General features: G+C 33.0%; 1 protein-coding gene across 1 annotated transcript in view; it reads right to left on the bottom strand.

Moving 5' to 3' along the window:
• Window positions 1-14: 14 nt before the first annotated feature.
• LOC106109835 (protein FAM49A) overlaps window positions 15-22,520 on the bottom strand; it is a 24,162-nt gene continuing 1,656 nt past the window's right edge. Inside the window, exons 2-4 of the mRNA XM_013291462.1 lie at window positions 10,945-11,076; window positions 8,858-9,135; window positions 15-1,056 (exon numbers count right to left, since the gene is read on the bottom strand). Coding sequence (XP_013146916.1) covers window positions 792-1,056; window positions 8,858-9,135; window positions 10,945-11,076 — 675 coding nt within the window. The 3' untranslated portion in view covers window positions 15-791. The remainder of the gene's footprint in view (window positions 1,057-8,857; window positions 9,136-10,944; window positions 11,077-22,520) is intronic.

Below are 22,520 nucleotides of genomic sequence, written 5' to 3'. Positions count from 1 at the left end.
TGTTTTTTTTTTTAAATGATATATTGTCCGTTTTAACATTAATAATTTATACAAGTGTGTAAACTTACATTGTGCTATATTGTTACAATGAATTCTATCAATCTCACAAAATCTCTTATACAATACACTCGATGGTTAAAATGGAACTTAGTTCTCCCTAAATTTTCCACTGGGACTTGTATTAAAAATTATTGTCTCAAAGGAGTAGATGACAATATGTCGCCAGTGGAAACCGACATTAAAATCTGGGAGTAAATGTAGATTATATTTCTTTTGATAGGATATTTGTGTTAATGATGTTTTTAATTTCTAATCTTATTTCTATAGCTAATTTAACTAAGCGTCTGTTTATTGTAGACCAAAGATGGACGCATTATCGGGAGATTTAAAAAATGTATCATCTCTTTTTATCTCTCTAAAATGAGACATATAAATTTATATAAATACTTTTGGCAGTTCAAATTCTTTACGGGATCACTTTGTCTTTTTTTATCCTAATTTAAAAAAAATTATAAATATCTGAAGTCCTGTTAAATTTTATCCACATACATTATTCGCCGCATTTATTTAATTTTAGGTATCGTAGAAATTCGAATCATTTCAGTTTTTAAAAATATTTTCGTTACATCTGTTATTTCAAAAGCAGAGTAACCCATACGCTGTCTAAAGAAAGGCTTAGTTATTTGATCTACAATAAACAGGCTCTAAGAGCAACGTAAAACGGCCACGAGAAATCCCCACAGGTTATTGTATCAGTCCCCACAGCAACATGCAAGGCTTGAATGGTGTCCTCACGCCGCTAGCAGAGCTCTGATATTCTTCGGCGTCGACTGATGGTTGAGATGCTTAGTGGTGTACCGGAGTGCATTCAACAAAGGCTCAGCTTTCGCTGGTGGTTGCTGCTGAAGGAATTTCACGCAACCCTTGACGTCAACGGATGACGAGCGACAGAAAGCTCCAGAAGGATGCACCCAATCGTACAGTATTATAAGACCTACCATAACACGTAGGACGAGTAGAGATGTCTCTTCTCGGCTGAATTGTGCGACCAGTTTCCTGAAAATGAGAATACAGATTTTAAGTACATTAAACAATGCAATGGGGATGTTTCCTAATTTTTGGAATAGCCTTTATTTTGTAGATAAACCATGTATGAACACGAAAAAAATAGTATTAAATATAATACTCATTATTTCAATAAAAAAACACGTAAATAAAAACAACTCTTTCATTTCCCCCCAAAACGTCCCATGACGTCACTTCTTTGCATACGAACCTCGCGTCACAGCCTGTCACTGTCAATTTGAAAGAACCATTGATTGATAATACTCGTAAATCTTTGTTGTCTAAAGTTGTTTTTAGTAATGGAGATAAAAATGAAAAAACCAAAATGAACAGAAGGTGATACTTTTAACGTATTAATTACACTTGTTGCTTCTCGTGGAAGATTCTGTTTGTGTGTAAACAGTGACTGCGTCCTACACCAGTGTGACCAGGTATAAATTAAATTGTACTATAAGCTACTCTTATGAATTTTGATATATTTTTCTTTTGTAATATTCATAAAATGTTTTGCTCATAACTTATGTCGTAATTATAAAAACACTCAATAATGGAGTCCTCATAATATAAAACACGCAAACTCAATTATTACAATCATTTAGAAAAAAATATAACTACAAAATGCATTGACATTCACTGAAGTTGGTCACACTGCCATGTCATATGCAAGAAAGTGACGTCATTGGTGTTTGAGATCGAGTAATGGAGGGTAAAAAATATTGCAGCGTTTTTGATTTATATTTAATTTGAGACAAACATTCAAGGTCTCTAAATGTTATTATAGGTTATAAAATGCTGTCTTTAAAATATTAAACATAACTTTATTTGGATTTGAAACATTAGGAAACATCCCCATTGTTGCAAGTGTTGTTTTCAGCTCAGTAAATTGTCCAATCACTATTTATTGTCTAGTTCTAAATACGCCCTTTATTAGAATATTTGAAAAGAAAGTACCAGGTTAACATGACATCATAAGTAGATTTTGTGTAATAGAGTTAATTTGAAAATGTCTTCTATACTCGTTTGATTCCTCTCTCTTATAAGATGTAATTCATTTCATTGTCCTCATCCTATTCCTGTCGAGTCAATCAGGATTTCGTTCTCTATGTTTATCTTCCGTCATCTCAGTCATTACTCCCTTGGATCATGTTTACTCGACTTGACAACATGAAATTATGAATATAAGTTTAGATAACTTCTTGGAAACTAAGCTAGTGTTACTTTTTTACACTATTATTTTAACATCAACAATGCATAGCTTTACCAACTTGGCTTTGTTTGCTTGAAATCGTCAATTCCGTTTGTATGCGACTCACGGTTTTGTATACAGTTACAAATTCACGGAATACGCAATAGGTCACTATATATTTAGGTACGTTGACACACTTCTCCTAACCCTAATCAAGTTTCCATATCGCTTCCGTTTTAAATTCCGTTGATATAAAGAAATTATAATTCACGCAATGTTCATAAAGATAAAAATACATGGAATATTATGGTGAAAAAAAAAATACAAATCCGATATAATATTTATAAGCAAATGATGATTTGGTGCAATTTTTTTATCGATTATTGAGATAAATTTTATAAGTCTGGATTTTTTTACTGCACTGTTTCTATAAAAAGGTGAGGCTAGTCACTTTCTTTGCTGCAAATAAAACATATTCGTCTAGTAACGTTATAAAAGGCATCCTGCATATTGTTAGTGGGAACGCGGAAGTTTTAGGTAGTCTATGTTATGTTTGGCCAAACATCGAGCGAGATTTATGGCACAATAAAACTGGTGTACACACGGATGTATATTCGGGTCGCCATCCCGGCAGGGTAGCCATGTCGGCCTAAAAAATACGGAACATTTAGGTTAATTCCGAAACTACTGTTTGAACATGACAAAACTAAGATTGTCTATATTTTTCAGGGCATCTATGTGAAACTTGCATTGCGATGTTTGATATTTGGTGGGTTGTAAATTTAATTCTTTGACTGCAATTTATTTTGCCCTTTAGTCTTATAGCTGTCTGTCGCTTTATAATTCTATATTGTTCTATACTTTGTTAGCAAATATATAGTCGTGTCGATAGTTACATCATTTGGTTTCATAAACTTTACCGAATACGATACCGAGGAATATAAACACATTTTATCAGGTTTCAATTTTCATGCACAAAGATAAGAGAACATTTTATAATAACATCTCGCTCGTAAAGTTTTTATCTGTAAAACATTTTCAAACGCTATGTGAATCATAAAAGTGTATCTTTATGTTGCAGGTTTCCTAAAAATACCACAAACCTATATTAATGTCGTCTTACTAATACTTATGAACGCGAAATTTTAAATGGATGGATGTTTATTACTATGTGTTTCTAAAACAGCTTAACTTATATTAAGTATTATACTTATATTTTTTATTCTATTAAGTAGTAAGTAGCTTATATGTTCTTCTAGTCTGTTCTACATCTGTGCTAAATATTAACGAGTTCAGTAATATACTTATGTTTTCTATTCTCCACGGACGAAGTCACGGGCAAAACCTAGTACATCTATAAATAAAAAACTTTTAAATATGTATTCCTTATCTAATAGATAGATACTGTGTATGGTAAAACTTTAGTAGGATGTTCAGAACTGCTGATGGCAGAAATATGAAAATTTTTATATTTGTCCACGTCCTTTGGTTACTGGATGAAAAATCCTTATTACTTTGAGAATAAGACTCATATTCCTTGTTGTTAATTGAAATCCTACATATAACATAAATAACACGGGTCAAATGAATCACACGATACGAGTGGCATCAAATTGAGTAAGCGATCTCCTTGTCCTATATAAATATTATTGAATAATGTTGAATGTCCGTGTGACTGGACTGTATTTTTGTCAAATAAACATAATTTACTTGACAACGTATTTTTATATTTAAACTTATGTTACGTCAAAATAACTGCACACAAAATAATGAAAAGTTTGTGAATCACTGATAAAATATACGATTTCGTTGAAAAAGATTAAGATTTGGCAAATTTCTTTTTGATCAGTCATTGCCATTTTGAAAACACATTGCCAAAAACGTTCGTATCCCGCAAGGCGAGGCTATCAACAAATCGATTTTCTGTCGCAGCGTAATTGCTCACGTTTCCACTTCCTGCCCTGTGTAAATCCTCGTGCTTTATAGTATTCTAAAACTTTCCTATCGTGTAAACATCCGCAATCATACTTCATACTAAAATTATAAATGCGAAAGTTTAGATGGATGGATGTTTGTTAGAGTTTGTAGCCTAAACTCCTGAACGGATTTCGATGAAATTACGTACAGATGTAGAGGATAGTATGTGAGAACACATAAACTACTAAATTCAGTTTTTTTTATTTCCACGCGGACGGAGTCGCGGGCGAAAGCTAGTATTTAAATGAAAGTTAAAGTTGACATGTCAAAGCAAATCAAAAACTACTTGGGTATGTGTAATTTACCAAAGTCAAGGAATTATTACGTAACCAAATATGAAGTCGTTCGCAACAGCTGGTGAATACTGAATTATCGAATTATTATCTAATAAATTTAGTTTAATATAGTGAATAAATAATGTATCATTCATATGTTTTATCAAAAAGCAGAATATATCCGTCATTTTGCCTGTACATATTCACGGTAATAGATAAGCACATTTCTTAAAAAAACGATTACATTTACCATTTTTGCGTCATCAATTCAGTGTAACAGCACCCTAAGTGGAGGCCATTTTTTATCAATTCCCGACTCCTTTGATTCAGTAATACGTTTCATTTAGAATGGCGGTCGTTGTCATTCGAGGCGCACGATCCATTGTCACTTTCAATGTTGGAGCGAACGGCTCGTGTATCATCGAACGGCTTGATAAGGAAGTCGCGGACGTCAATACACGGTGACCACGCTTGTCATTTTGTGCGGAACAAAATTGCGAATTTGTAGCTATAAGTTGATCCGAATACTGTTAACATCTTTAGTTTCATTGTAGTGATGTACCTCAAAAGTTCCGAATCGTCGAGTACGGTTATGTCCTACGCATTAGTGAATGGTCATTTAACATTTCAGATAGGTTTAAATCTAGATAGGATATAATCATAGTAACATAAATAAATATAGTTAAACAATAGACATTCGATCTTAAAGTAAGAATTAACTAAGGTCTGGTTTTCTTTTTGAACACACAATATGGTGAATTAAATTATCTTTACAGTTAGTAGATCTCTATTATATTATTTACATACGACTGTCGTTTCAAAGTAATATCAAAACTTGCAAGATATTTTATCGACGGTAATATTGAAATTCTGCATCTAAGTCTGGGAGACGTGGTTAGAATTTTAATACAATCTGTCCGTATAGAGCTAGGGGTATGCGGAATGTATGGCCGGTGTCGACTGACTACGTGTACACAAAATTGCGAACATAACGCTTGTTAGTTCATAATTTGTTTCCTTGACAATCGGTGATTAGAATAGTAATAAAATTAATATATCGCACTCAGAGTCTATTAGCAGCCCTTAATCTTTTATTTAAAAACAGTATAAGAGCTTCTTAATTCGTCTGTATAATGTTTATTTGTGCTGAAATGTTTTCATGAGTCAGAATTTGCGGTTGCATATGATCCGAGTGTAACAAATACGCCCTTGTCTACGACACAATAGGGAGGCCATTCTTTGACGACATTGAACTGAACTAGTTGTAGCATGATTCTGCGACATATTCTTAGACAATGAGTAAAAGGATAAGGCGTTTAAGAGTGTTTGTTTCATAATGAATTACGGTTGACGTCCCACTTTATATTACTGTGATGAAGACGATCGTGTGTTGCAGACTTATCTGGCTCAATGGAAATATGAACTAAAGTAACTCATTTGCCCTTGTCAATGTTATAACACTGCCACAAGAACTGGTTGGACTGTATTGTAGCTGTCTTGTTAGGTTTGGTCATCCTACTAATATTATAAATGCGAAAGTTTTGATGGATGTATGAATTTTTGTTAGAGTTTGTAGCCTAAACGGCTGACATATCTCGATGAAATATGGCATAAACGTAGAGGATAGTCTGGAAGAACACATAGGCTACTCATTTTTTTTTATTTTAACGCGGTCGGAGTCGCGGGAGCAAGATAGTTTGTTCATAATCTATTGATTGAAAAAAATCTTTTTATCTCACACCTTCTCATTCTTTACGGCATACTTTTTTTCTGAAATGTAATTTATTAACCTTGAATTTTTTGCCACCTGATTTCCACACTATTTTAGACCAATTTTTTTTTTATTTTATAGTGTAATAACAATTAAATAATCTTTTTTATCGACCGAGTAAATGCTACGTAAAAAATGTTTAAAAAAAAATTAGATCAGTAGCGATGTAAAAAATATATACGCATTGTCTACCGCATTGTACACGCAACGCTGTATTCATGAAACGAGTTTCGGCTGAAAATGTTGCAAGTTTTTTTAGTGTACGAATGGTATTTATTACCTTAAAAGCCATTGCGAAAATTCAATAATAATCTTACTATTAATATAAATGCGAAAGTTTAGATGTTTGGATGGATGGATGTTTGTGAGTTTTTGTAGCCTAAGCGGCTGAACGGAGCTCGATGAAATTTGGTGTATACGTAAAGGATAGTCTAAAAGAACACATAAGCTACTCACTTTTGTTTTTCTTTTAATTTCACGCGGACGGCGTCGCGGGCGAAAGCTAGTGCGTTTTATTTGCTGATTTAAGTCTGTTTACCCTTTTATTAATATTGATGAATAATTTGTATAAGCGAAAGAGTTAAGTAAAAAAAACCTTTCAGATTTATTATGCTATTTATAATGTTGTAACTTATAATTTAAATATTTATTATAACAAGACTTGTTAATTCTGATCGCGTCGTCTTGAGATCGAGGCACGTTCGGGAGATCCCGGACGACGTGATAAACATCGTTCACGCTCCCGTCAACAATTTACAGAGCAAATTAAACCTATGTATAATACATCTTAAAATATATTCTATTAAAGTAGCTTTCACGTGATAAATGATGTTTTGCAAAATTATCAAAAAGGTGACATAAAAAAGGAGTTATATTACGTTGATATTAAACTAATTTTACAGATCACAAGGCAGATTATTTTTTTTAAGATGAACTGAACTTTTTACACAAATTTTATAGTACTACTGTTGAAAGCGACTTCGCACCCGTTAAAAAAAATTGCCTATGTTACTCACATATAAAACCTTTCTAACAATGAAAGAATTATTATAATCGACCCTGTAATTTTTGAGTTATTGCAACACATACAAAAATATAAATCTTTCCCCTTTATAACATTAAGTATAGATTTAGAGCGAAATATTAATAAGGTTCAAAAAAAACTGATGATAACCTTGGTGCTCGTTTTATATGGGCCAAGTTATATCTGTTACGAAGTGGGTATCTCTAATTTATGCATCCGCAACGCACAGAGCATTCGAACTAGTTTCTTGAAAGTTTTATTCACGCAATAAAAATATCAATTACTAAATGTAAAGTAAACTAGAAATTCTTAATGTTGAAAAAGGAGCTTCCAAGATCGATTTGAACAACGAGTTATGAAACCGAAAAGTCCCCGACAGATAAGATAAAAATTAAACATCAGTTTCACTGCAGAAAGACTCCTGTAAAATACATATTGTTATGTTCTAGAGGGACAATAGATACCTATCCTAGGAAATTAGCTAATACGTTTTGGAACAATTAGATTAAAATGTTGATTCAAAAGCAGCCAATGTTTAATTAGGAGTTTACAACTTCATACCAACATTCTGCAGTTTCCATGTAGATTGTAGACTCGGTGAATGATAAAACAAGAAGTTTGTAATTCATGTTTGAAGTATGTGTTTGTTCGTGAATTAATTGCAATTGTTAGGGAGCTTTCGAGCGCACGTAAACTCGGCTTAAAATGTTGAACACGAAAAACGAAATTCACTTTTTGATTGGAAAGCAATGATGGCTTTCACATAGTTTATTTTTTTTAGAATAAGTAATTGATTCAATCAAAATAAAGTGACATTCTTTTAACAACATTTGCTACTATTTCATTAATCTATATATCTATTTCTATATCTATCTATATATGTCTAAAATTGAAGTGTCTGTTTGTAAAAGCAAAAGAAAAATTTAAGATTTCGGGAAGATGATGTATTTGCGTTGCTGATAAAGAAAATCGCATTATTTTTTTTGTCTGTCTGTTTGTCCGCAAGCCGCGTTTGTTCCGGGCTATTTCGACCGGACTTTCACTGAAGGGTAGCTGACATAGACGGGCATATTACATGCTATTTTTTATCTATGCTCTATTTACAGGATTTTTTATCTTAACATTGCATGGACGAAGTCGTGGACAACAGCTAGTCTATTAGTAAAAAGCGCATACGATTTCGATACGTCATACAGGGCAACAATATGTAAGATTACTGGAAAAAATGCAATAATTGTAGCAGCTGTCTTCTATAATTACAGTAAACAAGAGAATGACATCATCGCAAAGAGTCATAAGGCAAATTGTAAGATTGTTTACAATGCAAATGCATAAAACATTTTAAACTAAATAGGAAAAAGCCCTTTACAGAAGATCTTTACGTATTGATGCGATTTTCTAACAAAGCAAAGGAGAACAAGCACACAATGGTTTTACGTTATTTTAGTTACTAAACTTAACTAATTAAGCTTGTCTCCAAACTTTCATCAGCTTGCGACAACATCGATCACAAGTTTCCTAAATTACTTAAGCTATAACATGTTAACTTAAATACTTACGGATTCTCCAGCATCCTCAAGCAGACCTTAGCCATTGTACTTAGTGTTTCGGTCGTGTTCTCCAAATCTTGTTGGTTGTCGTTCACAAACTGGCTGGTCGCTTCTGAGAGTACTTTGAGCATTGGTGTGGCTTGTGCGTAGAAGAGAGACATTCTGTTGGCCACTTCAGCGCCTATGTGCGGCTCTTCGTCAGGAGGTAATTCTGAATTGATAAGACCTCCTCTGGATACGCTACGTCGATAGTAACTGAAGTCGTTTTGAATTGCCGGCGTTTTCATCTGTTAACATATTAATGAGTGGTGAATACATTTTATTGAATGCACAGTAAAGACGTTAGTTTCTCAGATAGTTGATCTTCCATCTCGTTGCTTAATTATAAAGATTGATAGGTCCATAATAATTATTATGTTACTTGCATTGTTTCATAATTAATACATTTATAATAATAGGTATTAATTTTTCCCTATTGTGCAATGGTTAACTGCTTTTCCACGTATGATTCAAGGTTTTGACATCAAGCTCAATGCTCGATTCAATTGTTAATTTTGCAATACCAATATATTGCAAAGGTTAGTTAAATATACCTCTTAAAAAGAATGCAACTGCATTGGAACACTTTTAACAATACATGTATTTAATGTATTGGGACCCTATTTTTTACTAAGCTTCAAATTTTTTACAAAACGGGACTCATGTTAACATTCTCTAAAAGACAAGAACGGAAAAGCTATAAGAAACATTTAACGAAACGCAATAATACACGAATTTGTTTATAAAATGACAGGATGGTAAATTTAATTGTTGTGAAATGTCACCTATTGATATGCAGTGAATGTACAAACTTTAATTTTTACGGAATCTTACTAATATTATAAATGCGAAAGTTTAGATGGATGGATAGATGTTTGTTACAGTTTGTAGCCTAAACGGCTTAACGGATCTCGATGAAATTTGGCATAGGAGCAGAGGATAGTCTGGAAGAACACGTAGGCTACTCACTTTTGTCTTTTTTTAATTCCACGCGGACGGTCGCGGGCGAAAGCTAGTACTATATAATTGAAATGCGTATTCATCCATACTTTGAACAGAATAAACGTGAATCTATTTATCTGTAGACTTCACATTGCAATCGACAAATCGCTAATCGATCTGCCTTGTTAGTCTTTCCAATGACTAACAGATAGCAATCACTATGTACGCAAATAAATCAACAACAATTGTAAGCGTTATATAAATTATCGGCTTCCGTTTCATACGCACTTGATTGAAATGGATGATTGAAAATACGACATAACTTCGGATATTTAAATTGAATGATCGTCGGAAATCTATAGTACATATTATTGTTATTAATTTAATTAAGTATCGATAACTAGGAGTTAACAACAAAGTAATCATCTTGGCAGAAATATGGTACAGCATTTCTAGACCTCCAAACCTACACTCAAATTCAACATTAAAGTTTCACATAGCTGTAAATTAAATACATCATTATACAACAGCAAAGTATAAGCCAAGTGTCATTTTAAACTGGCTAATGCCCATGAATATTTTAAACTCATGTTGATGGCAAGTCATGTAATTTTAAAGTGCAATGACACGGTAAGGTTGAGGTCAAAAGTGCTTTCAATTGTCGATTAAATTACGTCCACTCTTTCAATTTCCTAGCGTATAAACTATCGTTGAAGTTTATTTGTACACCATTGTTTTCAATCAACGGAAACCGTATATTGTAAAATGAACTTTAATAGGCAAGCAAATACAATAAAATTGCTATAGACAACGGAATTTTCTAACATCCTGTATTAATTTTGTTGTATTCACTATTTGTAATTTAAGATGTTTACAATATTACAATATAAAAAAATGTAACTGAAGATTTTTTTCATTAAGCAATATACAAACAGCATGTGAGTCATTCATTGGTCCTTCGAGCATCAAAACTATGATGACGTTAGACGGTAGAAACGTGTTTAATTACCAAATAACCATTTGGCACGTAAATACAATTAGTAATTTGAAACGAAAGTGTTACGTTATTAAAATTATTGAAACAAACGTAAGTGCAAAAAATTATTTCAACTCACCTTGTGTTCGTCAAATTTGAGCACAAACTCAAGAATTTCTGCGAACTGTTTGACCAGTGCTTGTTGTTGTTCAAGATGTTGTGTAGGACTCATAGCTCCCCCCACTAAGGATCCTAGTAGACGGGGAACCACCTGTAACCAATGAAAATTATAATTAATATAATATCAGTGTATTCAGGTGTCCGCCTGCTCGTTTAACACCTTATAACATAAAAAAAATTAGAAGATATCTATCTAAAATACCAATAAACCCTTTGAAAGACTACATATTTAATTGCTATAATAAGTGGATCAAAATTTTAAAACACTTCTTTTGCTTTATAATCTGTTAATTTCTTCATATACATTTCAATACATTGCAACGTTAGAGGCGTGCGAAAATGTGATACTTTGTTTTGATGAATCATTACTCCATCAACATTGTACTTCAGAATCTGTTTAACGTCAATCGTAGTTCAAGATTTGTTTACTTGTATATCTACTGAGTGGCTTTAAGAATTATGAAGATCGGATTTATTATTTCTATATATTGCAATAGTTAGATAAAGGTTTGGAGGGCGACAAAGACGAAGCAACGCCTACATTTAGTAGACACAGTATTAATTAATGATTAGGGACTATTGGAGAAAAAAATCAAGGAACTAACAAATGAAGTGGTTGTCTATTGGCTCAAATAAAGTCATATCAATTAAATAAAGATTTTTTTTTTGAAGTTACATTTAAAACAGCAACGAATTTGGTAGAATGCCAAATAAAAATCATGTCAAGTTGTACGAGTGATTTTGAAACATAAATTAAGTAGCAGATTTCTGTGTTGATTCAACCAAGGAATGCAAGTACTGTATGCAAACAATGCACGGAAGCTATGAATTTAATACACTCTGCGGTAAGTAGTTTACACGAAGAAAATGTTTTCGTCAACAAACGTCCGACTTCCTACCATCTACTAGTTTTATATAGCAACTATTAAATGTTATTTGTAAAGTTAAATGCTTAAAAGCTTCTTAAAGCTTATGAACTATGCATCTATCTAGGTAAACAAGGATAGTGAATATCCGTTTACACTTATTAGAAGCAGATGAGACAGAAAGCTAATATGTAGTTTGGATTCAAACGCACAACCATGATAGCGTAACTGTGAAATCTAGGTTATCTAAAAATAGAGGCTTCGACCGTTAAAATTATTTAGAAATGATTTTGCCGTGTGTTTTCCTAGGTGCTGTGCGAAATTCGAAGAGACTTTAACCTAATATCATTCTTGGTTTGTTCTAGTCCTTTCATCATATTGTCTAATGGCAAACTGGAAAGCATAGATAAACGTAGAATGGGTGTTCTGTGAGTGAAGCTTCGGTACATAACCCTCAGCACGTGTTACTAAATCGTCGCTAGGTAACCCTGTGTCGCTCAGTTCATGCTTTACTGTGAGCAGTTCCGTTGCCTCGTTTGCATCAAAGTGCAATAACTAATAGGGTTGTCAACTCAATGCACAATGCATATTAAATTATTTCGAAACCTGTACCAACGTCACATAACTACAATTAAGTGGTAGAATCCATTCTCGCCGACACTGCGTATTCTATTACTCGTGTTTCTTTTGGAACCACTGAAGTCTATACGGCTTTAGAACATTTGAAAAATTGACAAACACTTTTGTGTACAAACCAAATTCGATCATTTGCAATGTTATTAATGAATCCTATGAATTTCCTTTTTTGTAAAAAAAATAATTTGGTACATTTTCTCTCCCTTGTGTTTTATTTGTTTTACTTCTATAGTTTACACACTACTAAAATAATTCAAATTTTTATTTATAAATAATTCTAACATTTAATTGATTAATTTATAACTACTTAAACACCGTTATTAAGTTATCAAGTTAATGTGTTTCTAGATACTTATTAAGTTTCAAGTTGGCGCATAGTATTAAATATTTAAGCACCGTGGTAAGTACAAGACGTCCAATAATAAATTTATAGTTACTAAAGTTAGTCAAGAATATTTTATCGCTCTCTTAAGTTACCGTATTAGTATAGAATTATCTAGAAATTGTTTGTTTAAAGATACACAATAAATGGATCTAAAGCATTTATTTGTAAGCTTTAGGTAAACATTTAACACCAAGTTTTTGATCATTTGATTACTATTCAGTTAGGTTTTAAAGCATTTTTTTAAATCAAATATATATCTTTTACTTACTTACTTTTCTGTTCCTCTCATTTTTTTGTCTCTTTTGCACTAAGATTTAAAGCGCTTTTAGATTACGGTCATCATTATGTCGTTACGTGGAAGGCAAAAATTTTAAGGTGCGGATGCCGGTGGGCATAATTAAGACTGGGATAAAAGTATTCGCAAAAAAATGATTGCGAGATGAAAGAAGTTTTTAATAACCTTTTTTACGATATATCTAAATGTAATACGAATTGTAATAACATATTATTAAAATGCTAATTAGACAATGATCTAATACTGAATCAGGTCTGAAAAATACTATATGGAAATAGCTTATTGCTGTACATTTGACTTGAAGCAATAAACATTACTAGATAGGGTTGTAATAACACGATATATGCTTTTACAACGACGAAACCAATTTAATAAACAGAAGTGATGTGGCAACCCTGCATTGTCTGGGTCCCCGCCCACCCTGTAAAGAGATACAGGCTTGAGTTTATAAGCGAACGCCTTGATTATGTTATGCATTTTGCAGAGCGTGGTTGTTGCTTGTGCATTGTTCGCTTCATAGTTCCGGAATTTATTGCATCTTTGTTATGCACTACCGTGTCCTACTTGTCCATTCGACTGGTAATAAAATTAAACTCTCACGATGTATGATGGACAGTAATAGATTAATCTGATTATTTCTCTTTTTTAATATTATCTTAGGTGGTTTATAAAAGCTTTGCAGGTTTACAACTACAACGATTATATTTACAAGCTACATTTGAGCGCCATTCTAGAGCTTTTCTCATACTATGATGTTAGGTGATCACCCTTAGTGGACAAGTGTGAGAAATAAATATTAAGTTATTCCCTAAGTTGTAACCTCTAAAATACAGACAGGAGTAAGACTACACGACAATGGAAATAGATATAGATAACAATCTATTCATTCGATAAGTTATTAATTGACTCAAATAAAATTATCGCAAATTAACACGAGGGGCGTGTAGCCAATAATTACTTGACATCTATATGTAAATTTTAAACAGTTTATGTCCGTGTGTAGTTAGTCTAACAACGCGTGTGGTTTCACGCTGTCTATCGTTTGAGATATTTTTATACTCTCAACGTGTTTTGTTGTCGTATTTAATTGTGATTCAGTCGTTGAGTCATTCGTTTCAGACTGTTATACCGCATGTAGGATAATTTGTTGCGATTTTGTTCGTATGATGTAATATGATTTGACCACATACATGTTTTTATGGTTTGGATGTTATATTTTTAATATTACAATAGATTTAGGTGTTAAAATGAGGATGATCATGATTATTTTCCTAATTTTTTCTTCCCCTCTCTTGTGTCATATAATTCGTATAACAAATCATTAGAAAACATATGAATTAAGTTACATTATAGTGTTTAAAACATAAACGGATTGGTACACTAGTCATGTTTAAAGATTACGGTCTACGTAAAACATATTTCAGCGGACAGTCCGAAGAACTCGATACAAAACTCAACAAGCGCTTATATTTTAGCAATCGCCATTCAATTGTTTTCGTTTAAGTACGGTACATGTAAAACAAACTGACGAACAATTATATACGCAAAGCATTGTACAACCTAGGCATCTATTTAATTTAGTAGGTTAACAATAACATTGAGTATTACAGGACGTTCCTCTATTGACAGGAATTGCGGGACAGCTTATATAAAACGAGTAGAATGTAATAAACGCTTCTAGACGATTATGACGCCAGCCATGAGCCGAGTAACTGCTCATTAAATTAGTGCCAGTTGTCGCCCAGTTGTGAGATTTGAGCAATAAATTAAGCCAGATGGTTGGTAATGTAGGCGTAATATATCTCAGGCCTCTATTGCTTGTACTCAAATATTCATACATCGTAGTAACATTAAGGTAATTTATATTTCTATCATATATTTACATTAACTCTATACGTTACAAAACACTGAACTTTCATTAAAATCTATGAAACTTAGAAGTTTTGAAGAGGTGTAGCACAAGAGAATACTTGTTAGACCCCAAACTTTGTCTAATGGGCACAATTTTTTTTTTAAAAGTGCCCTAATATCCATAATACAGTAGAACCTCGATAAGTCCAAGAGAAACACAAAATATTTTAAGTTATAGAGGTTTTGAGCTTTGATGGGAAGGGAACATATTATTTTTTGAAGTTATAGAGGTTTTTAAGTTTCCGAGGTTTGAGTTATCGAGGTTCTACTGTATCAGGACTTTGTATAAATCTTCGTAAGCTATAAAATCGTCTAGAATTCATAATTGCAAAAGTAAATGATATTTTAAGGTGGGCCGTGCTACTTTTTCCACGCCGATGAGTTGAAATGTTTTAATCGTGGGCAGCGAGCGTGTTCGGAAGAAATGAGACAAGACGTCTGACCCCAAAATAAAGTTAATTAGGCGGTTATGAAAGGTCGCTACAGCGCAAGACTAAAGAAAATTGGGTTATTACAAAAAGTAGGCTCTTTTTAATTACAGCGTACCAAATAAAAAGATAAAATACTAGACAGGGGTATGCAGGTTTACGTACCGTTGCGTTTCATTTCAATGTATTTTTAGAAACGAAGTTTTTTTTCACAGTAAAGCTCCTAGTAACATAGTCAAATTTCCACTTTTGCGAATATTCCAGTAATGTGCCGCGAAGATGGAAGTCACTACCAAATGTTGTACCAAAAACTCCCAAAAGTCAACAACTGAATGGGGATTTCTAAACGTTTCACTTTACAGATAGTAATTCATAATGGCTGCGAGTTTATAGCATTAGTTTGGGCACGCCGATCGTTTTTAGTTTATTACGTACTCGTGGCCGAAGCTCGTTTTATTTGACATCGTTCACTGTTTCTAAAGTCGTGAAAATTTAACAAGGACTTTACGACTTCTTCGTTAAGACATATCGATATTAACATTTGAAGCCCTGGATCTTCCAGAGCTCTAATAGAACACTAGGTAAATAATCCATCCTCTACCTACTATGATCAGTGAGGTTGGGATGGTCCCGAGTGTTATGTAGGAGTAATGCGCACAATCGCTCCCTACCCTGACGATAGCACCGTCTCTACCTTGGCTTGACTTTTCACAAACGTAAAAAGATATTGTTGTCTCCATTTCAAGGAGTTTTAGGATGTTTTTGTACTAGTGTTTTGGTTGAAAAAACTTCTTCAGTTGTCTTTCGATTCGATTTTTATGTCGAATGATAAATATGAACCGATTTAACAATATACAGTACTTGAAACACGAGATTCACGACCTAATTCCCCAACCTACGACCCAACGGAGGCGTACGTAAAGAAAAAGTTATATATTAGCACAAGCTTTGTACATTGTACACCACATGACGCCGAGCTGCGCCCACGCATGTTTATTGACAAAGCACCGCATGTCGGTAGTCGACAATAAATGGTTAAATGCATGACCTAAAAACACTAAATTATGATTTACCGCGACGTAATAAAGTTTATATGTTTATAGCAAAGATTTTTATTAAGTTAAGCTAATACAACGCACAGACCATACAAAAATACATGATTTATTGCACTAGCTTTCGCTGTGATTCTGTCCGCGTGCAATTAAAATAAACGCCAAAAGTAGCTTATGTGTTATTCCAGACTATGCTCTATATTTACAAATTTCATCGAGATCGTTTCAGCAGTTTAGACTACAAAACCAACAAACATTCATCTCAACTTTCGCTTTTACATTAGTAGTAGTAAGATAAGCATAAAAAGCATGCATTCAATAAAACAATAACATCGTAGAATTGTTAATAAATAAATGGATTCCTTGGTAATCTTGGTTTATTTTCTATTTTCAACAAAATTAAATCAATTTAAATCGTTCAGTAAACATGCTGGAGAACTTTCATTTCAGGATTTGCATTTAAAGCCGGATTATAAGTAAATGGCGGTCGACTTTCTAACATAAATACTAACTTAGACCTAAGCTTTAACAACGTACCAATAAAGGCATTGAGTCTCAAATTAACTTAAAAAGAAAAATCGTACAGAGTATTAAATTACCTTCAAAAGTTGACCGTATCAAATCTAAACAGAAACAATCTATTTAATGAGAGACAACAGATTTATCATTTAAAGATTCTCGTAAGATAATTACGAAGTTTTAACTACAGTCGACAATGCTAGAATATACACCATAAATGTACAATAATAAAAGTGAGTTCTCATTTTCCCGTATACAGTCGTATCTAGCAATGTAGTATAGCAGATACGACCTTATACCACACAGGCGATGTAGGACAACCCATTAGTTGAGGCCGACGGATATAGTTCGTTCGGGATTATGCGTTACGATTGTGAATAAATCCTATATCGAATGGAATGATGAAGCTAGATTAAAATAAAGCTTAGAGCAAATGGCACGTATAATGTCCATTGTCTTAATATCCTTATAGACATTTTGGGGTTTTAATCTTTTCATATAAAAAGATATGCGACATGTTTTTTAAAGGGTAGATATGATAGAAAAATAAACTTGCATTTTGATAATAGATTAGCTGTTGCTCGCGACTTCGACGATAAATTACCTTTCTAATGGTAAAATAATTTTTGATATCGGCCCAATAGTTGTTACGTGGCCCGAATACATACAAAAATACAAATCTTTCCTCTTTATAATATTATAGATTATAGATGACTGCATCTAATCTGCACTTAGCGGTGATTCAACCACGTGCTATAAACATATAAATACTGCCTGTTCATGTCTGTACGTCGCACGTGAAAGTATGCACATCAGAGCTCCGAGCAGACGCCGCCGAGTGCAATGTTCTGCATGCACCATTAATTCTGTTCTATACAGATAAAGTATACTATAGTGCATAGAAAATGTGGTTGTTTTTATTGCATACAAACTTGTAACTGTGCTCGGAGAAACAAAACAAACAATTGACTGCTTAGGGCAGTTAGAAATACAATTTACGTCTTGGTTGCATTAGATTGATATTTATTCTTAATGTTAACATTTAATTCAATAAACACCGTTTGAAAATTAAAGATACATATTTTTTTTTAATAGTTTGTTGGTTAAAAAGTGATGAAACTAAATAAACTATAATTGTTATACGAGTGTTGTACACAAATACTACAACTCCATATTACTACGCAACAATTGTTATCGCACTTTACTCCGCTCGTACAATACATCCTCAATAAAATAAATCATAATTGGATAAGGAAATTAATTAAATGCACAAGACGAAGTGCAAACAAAGATAACCCATGTACTCAATAGTTTTGACATCAAGTTACTGAAATCTTTTCTTAAATATTTTCTACCAGTATTTTTTACATATAAAAATAGGTAAAATATTCACAGGTGTTTATATGTATTTCATACAAAAAGTATAAACAGCCTGGCAGCTTTTATTCCATGGGAACTACGATTTATAAAAAAAAAACAACCGCCATTATGTCATAACGATGCGACAAATTCGAAATTTAAAAAAGGAAGAGACGTTATGAAGAGAAAAGCTGTTAGTCCCGATCTGAATGGTTAAAATTTAAATCCGTGCAGCATTGCGGTAGTATTCAAATAAATTCTTTTTAATACTGAAATATTTTCCTTTGCAAAGTAAGATCTGCCAACGAAATTAAATATTCAAACGTGTATGAAACTGCCTTGGGACACGCGAAAGTAATTTTTGCCAAATGTGGTTAGGATGGACTAAAAAGGTTTTTGTGATCACTTTGTTAACGCACGCGATGTTTGTAAATAAGCGGAAAATTGTATATAAGTCGACACCAAACCATTTATGTACACATTTCCGTTGAGGTTTCAACAAATGAATGTATTAGGATGTTATTTTCAAAGAAATTACTACTACGGTAGTTTGGTAGTTTTATTTATTTCTTCAATTAATATTCAACTTTTATCTCATCGTAGTAAATTCCACAACTACGCAATAGTCGCTGATCAAAAAGGCGATGATGCGACGATTAAAATAGACAATTAACACTCGTCCTGAAGATGGACCCCGACAGGTTCGTAACTAGTCGGTGTTGCAACCGTAAAATTAGACATTTATTTAAATGTCTCAGGAGAGTTCAATCAATTTAAAAATGCAGTGTACAGGGCATAATTAACTGCGAACAGACTAATTTAATATTTATTTGTGAGGAATGTGGCATATGTTGCGGTTAGCAGCTGCGTTACCAGTTATGGCACACCTGACGTCAAACTCACGTTTCCTCATCCTGTATATTCTTAGTCACATTTCTGTAGATCTTGTCCCAGTTAATATTTTGTGCGCAAATCATTGCCCAACGGCCCGCAAGCCGCACCTAATATGGTTCAGTATAAAATTTTATACACAACAGTCATACTATTGTTATCCTTGTCTGTTTGCTTGTGATGAAAAGGAAGGGAAGGATTTAATCAAATTAACTAACCATATTCGTTTCTTAAACACAGGTGAATGTTTTTAACACAAACATAACCATTTATAATCTTTATTTTTCAATGACATGTATTTCGTTTAACGTCAGAAGAAGACAGAATATGCCTGCTATACTGCTTTGTCTCTCTCTTTTATTTTGTTCGATAAAAGCCCGTTATATTTTAAAAACTCTAATTTATTTGGTTCTATTTTCTTAAGCAACGCTTGCTGAAAGCGATAACTAATCATCACAACAATATTTAGCACTCGGATATAACTAAAAAAGTTTCATATACACTATTATGATAAAGCGTAAACACACACTTCTTTGTTGCCTAAGATGTCAGCAATTACAGCATATTTTTGAATAATTATATTTTAATAAAAAACCCTACACTTACGTCATGCTTTAGGCTATATATTTTCACGCCATTAAACTTAGAGGATAAATATTTTGGGTAAAAATTCTAATGTGGGAAAGAGACCATAAGTTGCTGCCAACATCAAGAAAGTAATATTGCCAAGGTTTCTCATATCATGTTATTTTGACATTTGTTATTAATAATTTGACAAATGTAAACAACAAAATAAAATTTTCATAATTTCATGTAGATAAAGCCGCACGGGAACAGATAGTTTAAGAATAATTTCAGTTTTAGAACAAAAATTAGAAGAGTTGTACGATCATGCTTCGAGAATAATCGTAAAACGTGACTGTGCATGCACATGCAATCTGGATGATAAGCATTCAATAGCAGATAGTACACGGATGCGCGCTGGCCGTCGCAATGCTAGTAAAAGCGATATCGCTATGAAAGTTTTAGTTTAACATTGTCGTTCATGCTGTTTTAGTTATAGTCATTTCATCTTTTACAGAAGTTTTTTTTTGGTAAAAGGTACGAGACAGGAAGCAGCCCCCTTATATCGGTAGAACCTATTACTTTAAGTTGGTTCAAAAGAGTGAACTGAATTGGGCGACCGACCAGGGATGAACATAAAGGGCGCCGTAGATATCTCGCCCAGGGCGCCGGTAACTTTAATAACGAACATGGTCATTCTAGCATATAGAAAGACCAAAAACTCTAATATATTCCCGTATTGTACTGAACACATTTATAAGCAAAAAAAAAATATAGTTTTCATGTAATCGATATTTTATAAACCACAAGATATCCCAAATCTTTGTGGTTGTTCAAAGCCTAATGAAACTGTTACTTTATTTAGTCGCCCACGGTTGTTCTGAATATAAGTATTCTGTTGTTACGACAGTCTTTCGAGGGTCATGTCTTTTCGTGTTTCATTCTATAAGACAAACAGTTACAACAATTATTAAAATTTCATTTATTACGATTATTGAATCGTCTACGCTAAGCGTAGCTTTAGTTTTTACCGAAACACTTTTTATCGTTAAATTAGTTTCTGAAGAAACAATAGAGAATATGCATGTTTTTTTCTTTTTGTAAACGATTCCACTTGTAATAAGATAACCATTAAATTACGATTATTTTCGTGCGACTAAAACGCCACCGGAGTTGGCATGAGACAACTGACGTCAATCGTCACATTTCATTCATAACATACGATCAGATGTCACTTCGATGCATATTACCTATTCCCGTTTTTCGCGTTAGCGTTAAAATGACCTAAGTCGTTGAGACAAAAAGAGTAATGTTGGAGACACTTTTATTACAACTTTAATGGACCAAAATATTCAATTACCTCAAGAAGTGGACGACTGTGAGCGAAGACGTAATACATCCTCTTTACACTCAATCAGATCCAAATCAGATGACATTTGATAAGCGATATCTCCGTACTTACAGCGACATTGCCCCCAAAGGATGTTTTATATTGAACATTTCTCATGCGATTATCAGAGTTGTTTGATTGGATGATTGTCACATGCAAGGGGTGACACGTGATTTAACTCGACTGCAAGGCGGGTGGGTTGCGGTTAATCGGATATTACATATGTAGTTATGTAAAAGAATTATCTATGTATAAAAAGAGGTGATTCTCTAATTGATTAATGACATGAACATAACTTAACCTCAGTACGAAATTATCCTAACAACAGAAAAATTGTTTTATTACTATTGTTTAACGTTTTATTGTAAATATTTGTTTTTTAAATTTAGTATTTTAAAATATTAACTGTAATGTAAGTTTTAATCACACACTAACTTTACTTGTAAATTTAGTTTTTAATTTAATTTATTGATTTTAAACTGGGCTAGAATAAGATATACAAACTGTGATATAGAAATAAGAAACCTGTAATTTTAGATTTAGACCAATTGTAAACTTTTTTGAAAATAAAAACACCAGCATCCCAGGTACCTGAGAAACATATGTCAGGGGAGCGACGAGAGCCGCAGAAGCCGCATAAAAAAAAACAATAGAAAAATATCCTAGTGTTGTCACAATATCAATCACTTACAGCAGAGATTGCTGTAAATTCTTTTATTTTCTATAGGTCTACCTCTGAGACCTACATAGTTATGTAATTCTTTTTGCCACATGAGTGCAATAAAAACACATAAATGGGCATGCATTGTTTATATAAGACAACTTTAGATGGTGACCTTTGTTTACACCTTGAATATACTACATAATGTAGACATGACCCTGTATTTATGGAACAATGAACACCCTTTATCTAAATATGTTACAGCTATTAATAAAGAAATGTCACACATTATCCTCCAACTCAACCTATAGATATTGTGTTTCATATAATTATATTTTAAACTAGCTATTGCTCGCGACTTCATCCACGTGAAATTAAAAAATAATAAAAATGTCAATGTTTATGGGCAGCGGTTGCTTTCTGTTTTGGTTGATTCAAATGGCCACTTTCTCGCTTGCCACCTTATGTTACAAAAAAATACCATTTATACTTAACATTAACAATATGAATGTTTAAATGGGTGAACTTGTTAAAAGGTATCACTGGAATAACTCATCAGATTTTGTTAAAATTTAACA

The sequence above is a fragment of the Papilio polytes genome, unplaced genomic scaffold (genome assembly GCF_000836215.1).
Source record: "Papilio polytes unplaced genomic scaffold, Ppol_1.0 DF821067.1, whole genome shotgun sequence".
NCBI classification, from domain to species: Eukaryota; Metazoa; Arthropoda; class Insecta; order Lepidoptera; family Papilionidae; genus Papilio; species Papilio polytes.
The sequence above is the reverse complement of the archived record's forward strand: the minus strand, read 5'-3'. Positions and strand labels throughout refer to the sequence as shown.